We start from the raw sequence: 12027 nt of genomic DNA, 5'->3' as shown, positions 1-12027 counted from the left end.
CGCTGCTGTCCTTCCCGCGCCCGTGGGCCATCCAGGCTGCAAAGGCCGATTGCCTGCTCAGGCGCGTGAGGGGACCAGCGCCCGGACCGCCCCCAGGGGGCCCCTGAGTAGCAGGCTGTGACCGCAGCGGCTGGAAGCTGGTCCGGGGCAGCGCCCCGGGGGAGGCCGAGACTCGAGGCGCACCGGGCCGTGCCCCAGCTTGCGGTGTGGAGCGCGCGGGTGTGGCCGCGTGGAGCCTCCGTGACTTGGAGACGGAGCCGAGAGTGGGGGGCGCTGAGGGCCAGGGTGGAGCCCCTGGGGCGGAGAGCTGCAGGGGGGCCCCGGGGGAGCCCCGCCCGAGGCCGGGAAAGGACGGGGCCCCAGGCGAGGGTCACCGCCGCCCCACGCAGCACACGCCCCCCCCCCCCCCCCCCCCCGGCCGTCCCCACCGGCCAGAACGGAGACCTCACCCCGGGCGGGCCGGGGCGCATCAGCCGGTCCGGGAAAGGGCCTGCCTCGGGGCGGTGCAAACCGGGTTCTGCCCTAAGAGCTGCTCTGGTGCCACTGATTCGCCTTTTTAACAAAAACCGTGTATCTGTTTATTGGAGGGGCCGGGCAGAGGGACAGAGACTCGTCAAAAAGCCGACTCCCTGCTGCGCAGGGAGAGGGGTGCGAGGCTGCAGCCCAGGGCCGCGACCTCGGCGGGAGCAGAAGGGAGGCGTCCGCTCAGGCGCCCCGGCCCTACCCCTAGGAGCAAGGCTCACGGGAACCCGTCTGCGTGCAGAGGAAGCACCGGAGCAAAGCTGGGGGCGGGGGGGGGACGCAGCCGCAAAGGTGGAATCCTCAGTGCGGGGCTCGCAGGCGGTGACCTGCCCAGGCCCGGGGCGCCCCTGGCGGGGGCGTGGGGGGCATGGTGCTCAGGGCCAGGGGGCCAGGAAATCCCCAAGTCGGGCGTGCGGTTGTTCCCCACGTTCCCAGCGCGCCGTTTCCTCGGGCAGGCGGCCAGCCTGGTGGGACGTGGGGAGAGCAGCCTAGCGGCGGGAGGGCGTGTTTCCGGAGGGCAAGCGTGCGCCGCGGACCGTGGACCGCGGACCGAGCGGCTCAAGACCAGGCAGGGGACCAACGCGGTGAACGCACCTCCCGGGTGCGGCGCGAGGACGCGAGCGTTCCCGCAGACCCCGGCCGCGAACCGCCTGGCGTCAGCGCCCGCAACGGGAGACCCGGAGCGCGACGGCGCTGGCGCTCTAAGGGCCCCTCGGGGCCCCCTGCGAGATCCCGGAGACCCGGGGTCGAGTCCCGAGTCGGGCTCCCCGCATGGGGCCTGCCTCTCCCGCCGCCTGTGGCCTTGCCGCTCTGCTTTTCAGGAAGCAGGAAATAAAGTCTTTAAAGAGCCCGTCCAGCTGTCGCCCGCCCGGTATATGGTGCGGTACCCGCACGGTGGGGGCGGGGGGGGGGGAACCGGGAGAGCACTCCGGGACCCCGACAGCATTCAGTCCTGGACGTGGGGCTGCAGTTTCCCTTCCCCAGGCTGTCGCCAAGAACCTTGTGCTGGCGGCACGGGGCTCCCAGAACCTCCCGCCCCAGGGAGAGCAACGGCGAGGAAGCCTGGAGGCGCCGGAGCCGAGAAAAGAACCTCAGACCCGAAACAGTGAACTCGGCTTTATTTTCTGCAGCAACCAACAAGCAGGGCCCGCTCCCCCGAGGCCAGGGAAAGCTAAGAACTCGAGGGCACCAGGAGGCACCCGGGGCCCGCTGCGGGGGAAAAACGTGGGGCTCTGATAGCGGGTCGGCAACGACGGCAGGTACCGACGACGGCCCGAGCCGCGCCTGCGGGGGCGGGGGCGCGGCTTTAGGTGTCGGTTCTCTTTCCCCCCCCCGGCCCAGGCTTCGCATTGGCGGGGACCCAAAGCCTCGAATGTTTCGCATCACCAGGGACAGCTGGTCCAGGAAGGCGTTCACGGAAATGCGGAAGAAGACCGGGTCCTCGGCAGTCCATCTACTGCAGGGCGGGCAAAGGAACAGGGGGTTGGGGGTGAGCAGGGCCTCCGTGGGGGCCTGGGGAGACACAGACCGCCCGGCACCCGCGCCCCTCCCGTCCTTCCCCCGCCCAGCCCGTGCGCCCCTCCTCGTCCCCCCCCCACCCCACCCGCCCCCCGCCCGGGATCCCCGCTCCTCCCCGTACCCCGCGCCCCGCCTCCGACCGCCGCTCCCCGCCTCGCAGCACTCACATGGCCAGGGCGCTGCCGTTCACCGTCAGCTCCTTCTGAACTAGTCCTCGGGGACGCTGGACATACGGTGCGAGGGACCTGCGCGCCATCTCCGCCTCCAGTGGTGTCCGGAAGGGCACCGTCAGCTTGCTGGGGGCGCGGTTAAGGCACCGTCCGCTGCTCAATCTCCGGGGGCCCGAGGCCTGCTCAGCCCTCGAGGCAGAGGGTCGCCCAGGCCGCCCCTGTCTCCTCCCAGGCCCCAAGCGGGCCCGTCCCCTCCTAGGCCCCAAGCAGCCCCGTCCCCTCCCAGGCCCCAAGCGCCCGGTCCCCTCCTAGGCCCCAAGCGCCTCGTCCCCTGCTAGGCCCCAAGCGCCTCGTCCCCTGCTAGGCCCCAAGCGACCCCGTCCCCTCCTAGGCCCCAAGCGGCCCCGTCCCCTCCTAGGCCCCAACCGCCTCGTCCCCTGCTAGGCCCCAAGCGACTCCGTCCCCTCCTAGGCCCCAAGCGCCCCCGTCCCCTCCTAGGCCCCAAGCGCCCCCGTCCCCTCCCAGGCCCCAACCGCCCCCGTCCCCTCCCAGGCCCCAACCGCCCCCGTCCCCTCCTAGGCCCCAACCTTGGCCCCTCAGGTCGCCTCTCCAGGCCGTTGGCCCCGCTGCCCCTCCCGCCCCCCCAGGGCGGCCGCCACGCCCCCAACCGACCCCGCCGCGCCCCGCCCAGGGCCCCCTCCGCGGAAAAGATACAACTCCAGCAATCGGCTCGGGGCGAACATGACCTCGGGCGGCACGTCCCCAAGGGGCCCCGCGGGCTGCGGGGCAACCTCGGCCTGGGGAGGGGCCCTGACCGCCTCGCCCTCCGCTCCGGGCGCGGGCCACCCTCGCCTTCACGGCTGCCCGCGCCGCCCTCCGCCCCGCCTGCCGCGCCGCCCTCGCCGTCCCCTGGGGCCTGCATGGCCGCCGCCGCCACTTACGCCCGCCTGCCCAGAGCCCCGCGCGAGGCCGCCCGCACTCCTCCTCGACGCTCCGCCTCGCTCGCCCGCCCGCCCGCTCGCGAAGCCCCGCCCCTCGGCGCAAGGCCGCTGCGGGCACGCACGGCGCCTGCGCACACGCCGCCCGCATCGCTGCTTCCCGCCAAGCCCGCGGGGTGGGGGGGGCGCAGATGCCCGGATGGAACGCGTGGCCCGCGTCCCGAAGCGGCCGAGGCTACCTCAGGAGGCCCCGCCTCTCGCCAGCTGACGTCACCCGCGCTCCCTGGGGCGCCTGCGCCGAGCCTGGCAGGAGCGGGGGGCGGGGGGGGTGGTAGGGACGGGGGGGGCTAGGGAGGCGGCTGGCACGTGACTCCGACCCGCCCAGCCCGCGCATGCGCCGCCGCCCCGCCTGGCCCCAGCCCGCTGATCACCTGCGCCGGGTCCTGGAGCATCTGGAGGCGGTCGGACAGGTACCCCCGACCCCCCCCCCGTCCAGGCCCTGCCCGTCCCCCTGCCCCACCCCGTGGGTCACCTGCGCGCCGCGGGGCTGCTGCTGCTGCTGCCCGAGCCGAGCACACAGCCTCCCCGGGAGGAGCCGAGGCCTCGAGGAGGACGGCGCGGCCGCCGGCCGGCCTCCCGCTGGACCTCCGAGCCCCCGGCCTGGTCCCCTGGCCATCCCGCCGGGCCGGGGCCCCCTCTGAGCCGCCCGCCCCCCGCAGATCGTGTACTTCACCGCTACCTTCTCCTACGTGGTCCTCGTCGTGCTGCTGGTGCGCGGAGTGCTGCTGCCCGGCGCCCTGGATGGCATCATCTACCATCTCAAGCCCGACTGGTCCAAGCTGGGGTCCCCGCTCGCAGGTGAGGGCACGTGCGCGCAACGGGAGGAGGGCGCGGCCGGGCCGCACAGCCCCTCGCACCCCTTCTCCGGCCTGTCTCCAGCTGTGGGCAGCCGCTCCGACCCGGGTTACCTTCCAGCCCGGCAGCGGTGCGTTGCGAGCACGGGGTGGGAGTTTCCGAAGAGAAGGATGGATCGTGCGCTGACGCCGTATCGCCTGCCGTGAGCCAGAACGCTGGGTCCTCCTCGGAGGCCGGCGACCGCCTCCTGTCCCTCTCCAGCCCGGGTTTATGCCTCGTGGAGGCTCTCAGCGGCGCTGACCAACTTTGCACGAAAAGGCAAGTCGGTCTCAGGACACACGGAGGGCGCCTGGGCGGCTCGGTTGAGCACCTGCCGTGGGGGCTCACGTCATGCTCGCGGGGGTTGCGATCCAGCCCCACGTGGGGTTCCCTGCTCACCACGGAGCCTGCCTCTCCCTCTCCCTCGGCAGCCCCTCCCGCTTGTGCGCTCGCTCGCTCGCGCTCTCCCCCTCTCTCTCTCTGTGTCAACTTGGCAAGTTAATCTTGGGGAAAAAAATTAAAGACACCTGCAACACGGAATGAGTACACAGGGACAGTCTAAAGCTGGAAACGTCGAGCATGCTCAAATTCCCTCTTTAAATCCCCGAGAAGTACACTCGACCCTTGCACAACAGAGCCGCCACCCCGCACCACAGAAGAATGCGTGTGACCCTCGACTCCCTCGACTCGAAACCTTACTACCAACAGGCTACCGGTGAGTGCGTGCCTCGCCGACGGCATAAACAGCTGAGTGACAGGCCTGCTGCGGGGTATGTATGCCACAGACTGCCTTCTGCCCAGGAGGTGAGCGGGGGAAGGGAAATGTGAATAAAACCAGAAACAGGAGAAAAAAACCTTAGTCCTAGGCTGTGTTTGTTGAAAACTTCAGCACAGGAGTGGGCCCCTCAGATTCAAACCTGTTTTGTTCAAGGGTCAAGTACAGGGAGGTTGATAACGGGAGCTCAGTGCTTTATAGACGCGCAGCGTCTTCGTCGAGGCCGTCGTCTGTAACTAGATCGTAATTGTGATCCTGACCTGCAGCCTCTCTACTTTGCTGATCGTCTTTCTCTTCTCCTCCTTGCTTTTCTTGCTTCTGGGACCTGTGTGACTCAACATGAAAATAATACGCCGGGCTTCCCTGGGTGGCTCAGCGGTTCGCCGCCTGCCTTCGGCCCGGGGCGTGGTCCTCGAGTCCCAGGATCGAGTCCCGCATCGGGCTCCCTGCATGGGGCCTGCTTCTCCCTCTGCCTGCGTCTCTGCCTGCGTCTCTGCCTGCTTCTCCCTCTGCCTGCGTCTCTGCCTGCGTCTCTGCCTCTCTCTGTGTGTGTCTCTCATGAATAAATAAATAAATTCATTTAGAAAATGAATAAATAAATGTAGAAACATAAGCATTTAGAGAAAAGTACAATGTGATCAATGTGAATGGTTGTGGAAAGGGAAGGAGGGACACTTGATGCCCATCGTGGGAATAAAGACACTGTCCAGAGCTGCACTGTCCTATATGGTGGCCGCTGGTCATCTGTGACTATTTACCTGTAATTAATTGAAATCAAAAATTGCTTTCCTTAACGACACTCGTGTGGTGTCGAGTGCTTAATAGCCATGTGTGGCTAGCGGCTTCTGGATCTCACAGAACATTTCCATCATCACAGGAAGTTCTCTTGTGCCGGGTGGTATGCATAAGACGGGACTACGTGGGTTATGTAAAGCTACAGTATTTTTTCAAAGATGTTCATTTTGTTGACACAGACACACACACAGAGTGCGCACAAGCAGGGGGAGCAGCAGGCAGAGGGAGAGGGAGCAGCAGGCCCCCACCAAACAAAGACCTGGGAGCACGGAGCCTGCTTCTCTCTCTGCCTCTACCATTCGGTGCTGTGATGAATAAATACATAATACCCTTAAAAATATACAAAGTGAAAGCCACCCTGTCATCTGGAAAATTTTAAATACCGCCTTAAAAAAAAAAAAAAAAAAAAAAAAATACCGCCTTAAACGTCGATTCAAAGAATATATCCAGGAGAAAACTTGAGAGTATCTAGAAAATGACAAGGATAACACAATGGCTTCAAAGACCTGTCGGGCTCCCTGCTTCGGGCCTGCTCCTCCCTCTGCCTGTGTCTCAGCCTCTCTCTCTGTCTCTCATGAATAAATAAATAAAATCTTTCCAAAAAAGCCCAGGAAAAACATGTATATAGCCTTACCTACTTGTGTGAATGAGCCAGAAAATATGAAAATGAATAAAGTATCCACTGCAAATCATGAGGACACAGGCCAGAAATAAGCCAAAGAATAACTAGGGAAGGAAACATGCAATAAAAATGCAGGAGTCAGTTAATCAGGAAAATAACACAACTGATAAATTTGAGAAGTGGTACGATTTCACTTGTATGTGGAATGTAAAAAAAACGAAATAAAGCACAAACACTTAGGATACAGAGAACGATCTGGTGCTTCACAGACCACCAGCGAGTGGGAGGATAAGTAAAATAGGGGAAGGAGATTAAGAGGTACAAAACTTCCAGTTTTAAAATAAATAAGACCCAGGGATGCAATGTACACCATAGGGAATGTACTCAATTATATACTTTTTAAATATTTTATTTATTTATTCATGATAGACATAGAGAGAGAGAGAGAGGCAGAGACACAGGCAGAGGGAGCAGCCGGCTCCATGCACCGGGAGCCCGACGTGGGACTCGACCCGGGGGCTCCATGATCGGGCCCTGAGCCAAAGGCAGGCGCCGAACCGCTGAGCCACCCAGGGATCCCAGTCAGTTGTATCTTAACAACTTTGCGTGGTGACAGGTGGTAGATAGACCCATCGGTGGTCGCCTCCTACGTATAAAATGTTGAATCCCTGTGCCGTGCATCGGAAACTAACATAGTATGTACGTCAGCTACGCCTCGATAAAAAAATAAACGTGACCAAGAGGGATTGACTGGGGAGTGTAATGTAGGATGGTCCGTGTTAGAAAATCTGTGGAACTCATACACCATTTTAAATCGATCTAAAGTGAAGAACACGTGATCATTCTCCACAGACGTTACAGAAGCCTCAACAAGATCGAATGTCCTTTTTGCTTTATTAAAAAGGAAAAAAACATTGATCTAGTCAGACGAGGGGAATTCTTACTTTACATTACGTATTTCTACCAACAGTTTCTGAATCCAAAGAGCAGGAGGAGCATCTCCATTGAAGTCGGAGCAAAACACACATACTGCGTATGACCACTATGATTCCACGCGATTATCGTGTCAAGTAGAAAAATTAAACCAGGCACGGAGAAAAAAGACGTAAGTAGAAATATCTAACAGAAGGAGGTACAGTAATCATCATTTCAGGATGCTATGACTGCCTGCCTGACGACACACGGTGATCCTACTGGAGAACATTACAAATAAGAGCACTCAGCAAAGTGGCCCCGTGGAAGTACAAAGCTAAGAGCCTCCCTAAATAAAGCGGTAACTAGTAAGGGTCAGCAGGGCCCCGTGTCCCGGGACGTAAAGCCCATGACACACTCCGGAATGAACTCACCACGAAAACGTGCAGGAGAAACTCTTTGGGAACTTACTAAGGGAGCCAAGAAAAAAAAAAAAAAAAAAAAAAAAAGGGACAAAATAATTTCCATCCGTTTTACTGAACCCAGTCCTATCCCACATATGATCGTTGGGCCGTGTATAGTCAGTAAGAGTATTAACGAGGGTATTTTGCATTCCAGTCACGGTGTTTTCCTAATTCCGCGTGCACTTGACACCTACACCCCTCCCCCCGTTGAGTGATGCTCAACAGCCACTTGGGGTTCGGGATACCCCGTGGGGCAGTGCCGCTGTGGGGGTGCGGCGACCGCAGACCCGGTGCTGCGGGGCGGCCCAGTGTACGTTCCTCTGTGACGGTGACATCGTCTGTCACTACGACCATGTGTGTATTTGTAGAACACAAGCACACGTGCGCGGAGTTTATCCCAAGAGGCTTTGCGACGGGTCCCTCAGCACGAAGGCTCTAGGATCTTGGCCAGTGTGGGTGGGAAGGTGTATGGGTCGACCTCCTCCCCCCGGGGTCGGACCTCCCCCGTACCGACCTGCTGTCTGCATCGGGGAAAGTGGTAGTTTCTTTCGATGCACGTTTCTTTATTAACCGCCCTGAGTTTTTTCATAGTTGACTAACAAGTCATTCTGTTCCTCCCTCTCTGAGAATTGTCTTGTCATCCTTTTGGTTCGCTTTGTTTTTGTATCCTCATGGCTTGGATATTTGAACCCTTTATAATGAGCTTTTACAATTAATAGGATATTAGTGTTTTGTTATACAGATGGCAGATGTTTCTTCAATTGCCTCTTTATTCATAGGTCGGTACGCACCAGGTTTGACGTGTGATCCCTTCCGTTGCCTGTTTGATGCAGAGGTTTCCCTTCGTCTTGAGTGTGTATTGTCAATAGAATATCTTTAAAAAGTTTCCTGTCTTATATTTACCTCTTCTTATCCGCCTAAGAATAATTTTGCTGTGAAAAGCTGACAGGATTTTGCTTTTTCCCCCAGCATCACGTGTTAGATGACACCTGCCTGCTGATTTGGTCTTTCTGGACGAGGTATGTTTGTGAACCTTCTATTGTTCCTGAATTGTAATCTGTATGTCGATTTGTCCCTCAAAGCCCTCTCTGTTTAAATTATTTTACTTTTGGGATCCCTGGGTGGCGCAGCGGTTTAGCGCCTGCCTTTGGCCCGGGGCGTGATCCTGGAGACCCGGGATCGAATCCCACGTCGGGCCCCCGGTGCATGGAGCCTGCTTCTCCCTCTGCCTGTGTCTCTGCTTCTCTCTCTCTCTCTGTGTGACTATCATAAATAATAGAAATTTAAAAAAAATTAGAAAAAAGTAAATTATTTTACTTTTGTAAAAAAGATTTTATGTATTTACCTATGAGAGACACAGAGAGAGGCAGAGAGAGGCAGAGACCAGGCAGAGGGAAGAAGCAGGCTCCACGCAGGGAGCCCGACGTGGGACTCGATCCCCGGACTCCAGGGTCACACCCTGGGCAAAGGCAGGCGCCAAACCGCTGAGCCACTCAGGGATCCCCTCCTTGCGAGTTCCCGATCTTAACAGGGAAGCTTTTAATTTCTCACCATTCAGTAGGATGTTAACCGTCGATTGCTTTACAGATGTTCCTTATCGAGCTTAGGAAGTTACCTTCTAGTCCTAGTTTGCTGAGCACGTTTCGATCGAGGAGTAGGGGTTGAATTATGCCAAACCCTTTTCTGGTATCTTGATCAGATTATATAATTTGTCTTTTTTAGCCTATTGATGTGATAGAGCATGTTAACTGATCTTCACACGTTGCGCCATCCTTGCACGCATGGGATAAATTTCACTTCGTAGTGATGCGTAGTTCGTCGGATACGTTATTGGATTTGATTTGATAATAGTTTCTTTTTCTTAAAGATTTTTATTTATTTATTCATGAGAGACAGAGAGAGAGAGAAAGAGAGGCAGAGACCCAGTTAGAGGGAGAAGCAGGCTCCATGCAAGGCGCCCGACGAGGGACTCGATCCCGAGACCCCAGGACCACGCCCCGGGCCGAAGGCAGGTGCCAAATCGCTGAGCCGCCCGGGGATCCCCCTCGATTTGATAAAATTTTCTTGAGGACTTTTGCATCTGTGTTGGCGAGAGAGAGAGCGGTCTGTAGCTTTCTTACACTGTGTCTGTTTGGTTTTGGTGTTAGGGTAACGCTGGCCTCGTAGAGTGGCTTCGGAAGTATTTCCTGCGCTTCTGTCTTCTGGAAGAGATTGTAGAGAATTGGTATAATTTCTTCCTTCCGTATTTGGTACGATTTTCCGGTGAAACTATCCTGGCCTTGCGTGTTCTCCTTTGGAAGGGTTTTAATTACGGACTCATTATCTCTAATACATCTAGGCCTTTGCGCATTTGCTACATCGTCTTGCGTGGCTCTTAGCACGTTGTGTCTTTGAAGAATTTACTCCATTTCGCCTAGGTTGTCAGATAGGATTGTTGGTGGGATTGGATTAATATCCTTGTAATGACTGTAGGTTCCATGGTGTGCCGTATGCATTCTTTTATAGGCACAACGTAGTTCTTGCGCTTTATATCCAACGTGATCCTCCTAAGTATTTCATTGGAATAATTTATGTACACCAAAAACATTGTACATGTATTCACACACATATTTCCATGCTATTTTATATTCACTGCATTTCTTCTACGTATTGATTTAGATGTACTCTTTGTATTGTCCCATTGTATATTGTATATTGTCCCATTCGACTCCTTTTCCCGTCATTCATTCAACGTAGCTCTCCCACCTATCGCCTTTATACACATTAAAGCCCCGTGACACGATTATTCCTTTGCTTTAAAGGTCTGTGTGGTTAAATATTTTAAGGTGATTAATCTGTTTGTTTTTATGTTATATAATTATGTGTTAGCAATATATAAAACAAGCCATATTAATAAACAATCAAGTATGCATATTAAAAATCATTTTCATTTTTAATTTTTTGCGGTTTAAGATCATTTTATTGAGGGGCGAGAAGTAGGGAGAGGTGGGGGGCAGCTACACACCCCGCCAGCCCCACCAGGGGGAACAGACCTCCTCCCCGTCCCCCCTGCCCCTCACGTGGCTCCCCTTATACTATGGGGGGACTTTGTGCAAACTCTGCCCCGGGGGGCAGTGGAGGGGGTGTGTGACATGGCAGCGACTGGGGCTGGCAGCAGTGCTACCAGGCACTGGGGGGCTTGAAGGGCTCCAAGGGGGGGGGGGCAGAGAAGGTGCTGACCTTGTCCGCCCCCCTCCCACCTCGTGGGGGTAGCAGCGGCAGCTTCACAGTGTGGAAGTCTTTCATTTCTCTTTCATTTCTCATAGTGGTAATAATTGGTGTCTTTTTAAAAAAATCTTTGTTAGCCTACCTAGAGACTTAGCGTTTTTTTTCCTCGTTTGCCTCTCCTGAGGCTTATTTGCCTGGCTTTACTGATCCTTTGAAGCAGCTTTTGTTTTTCCTCTTTTCTGTTTTCAATTTCATTGAGCTCTCCTCTAATTCTTATAATTCTTGGCTTTTGCCTACTTTGCATTAATTTGCTCTTCTTGGGGATCCCTGGGTGCCTCAGCGGTTTGTTGCCTGCCTTCGGCCCGGGGCGGGATCCTGGAGTCCCGGGATCGAGTCCCGTGTCGGGCTCCCTGCATGGAGCCTGCTTCTCCCTCTGCCTGTGTCTCTGCCTCTCTCGCTCTCTTTCTATCATGAATAATTAAATAACTAAATCTTAAAAAAAATAATTTGCTCTTCTTTTCCTACTTTCCTAAGGAGGAAACTTAGATTGATCTTAGATCTTTCTTTTTAATGCATGTATTCCATGAGATATATTTCTCTCTAGGCATCAATCTTGCTGCATTCTACAAATTTTGAAAAGTCGTATTTTTATTTTCATTTAGTTAAAAATACCTCGGCATTTCTTTTGAGATTTTTTTCGATCCCTGTGTTTTTTCAATAACATTAAATCTCCAAGTATAGTGGGACTTTTACTGTTCTCTTTTTGTACTGACTTGTAGTTTAATTCTGTTATGGTCTGAGAGCACATACCCTATCGTTTCTATTAATTTAAATTTACGTTTTGTTTTATGGTGCGGATCGTGACTAAAGTGTTTTTTTTTTTTTCCTCAAATATTTTATTTATTCCTGAGAGACACAGAGAGAAAGGCAGAGGCATAGAGAGGGAGAAGCAGGCTCCATGCAGGGAGCCTGATGTGGGACTCGATCTCGGGACTCCAGGATCACGCCTCGGGCCGAAGGCAGGCGCTGAACCGCTGAGCCCCTGGGATCCCCTGTTTCTATTCTTTTAAATTTCAAGTTGTGTCTTATGGTGCAGAACGTGACTAATGTTTTTCTTTTCTCAAATATTTTATCTCTTCCTGAGAGACACAGAGGGAAAGGCAGAGGCATAGAGAGGGAGAAGCAGGCTCCCCGCGAGGATTGAGGATCG

At 56.0% G+C, this 12027-nt stretch overlaps 1 protein-coding gene across 1 annotated transcript; it reads left to right on the top strand.

Moving 5' to 3' along the window:
• Positions 1-3540: 3540 nt before the first annotated feature.
• Positions 3541-4715, top strand: LOC119878751 (sodium- and chloride-dependent creatine transporter 1-like). Its single transcript, XM_038589327.1, has 3 exons — positions 3541-3618; positions 3868-4006; positions 4124-4715. The coding sequence occupies exons 1-3, from the start codon at positions 3541-3543 to the stop codon at positions 4207-4209; spliced, it is 303 nt and encodes a 100-aa protein (XP_038445255.1). The 3' UTR covers positions 4210-4715.
• The last annotated feature ends 7312 nt before the right edge of the window (positions 4716-12027 follow it).

Source organism: Canis lupus, unplaced genomic scaffold (genome assembly GCF_011100685.1).
Source record: "Canis lupus familiaris isolate Mischka breed German Shepherd unplaced genomic scaffold, alternate assembly UU_Cfam_GSD_1.0 chrUn_S1882H2081, whole genome shotgun sequence".
NCBI lineage: Eukaryota > Metazoa > Chordata > Mammalia > Carnivora > Canidae > Canis > Canis lupus.
The sequence above is the reverse complement of the archived record's forward strand: the minus strand, read 5'-3'. Positions and strand labels throughout refer to the sequence as shown.

Bases quoted from the DNA above. Each gene is read 5' to 3' on its own strand.
- LOC119878751 (XM_038589327.1), top strand. From the start codon at position 3,541: ATGCGCCGCCGCCCCGCCTGGCCCCAGCCCGCTGATCACCTGCGCCGG. The intron at 3,619-3,867 runs GTACCCCCGACC...CGCCCCCCGCAG, and splicing joins ATCTGGAGGCGGTCGGACAG to ATCGTGTACTTCACCGCTAC. The intron at 4,007-4,123 runs GTGAGGGCACGT...GTTACCTTCCAG, and splicing joins GCTGGGGTCCCCGCTCGCAG to CCCGGCAGCGGTGCGTTGCG.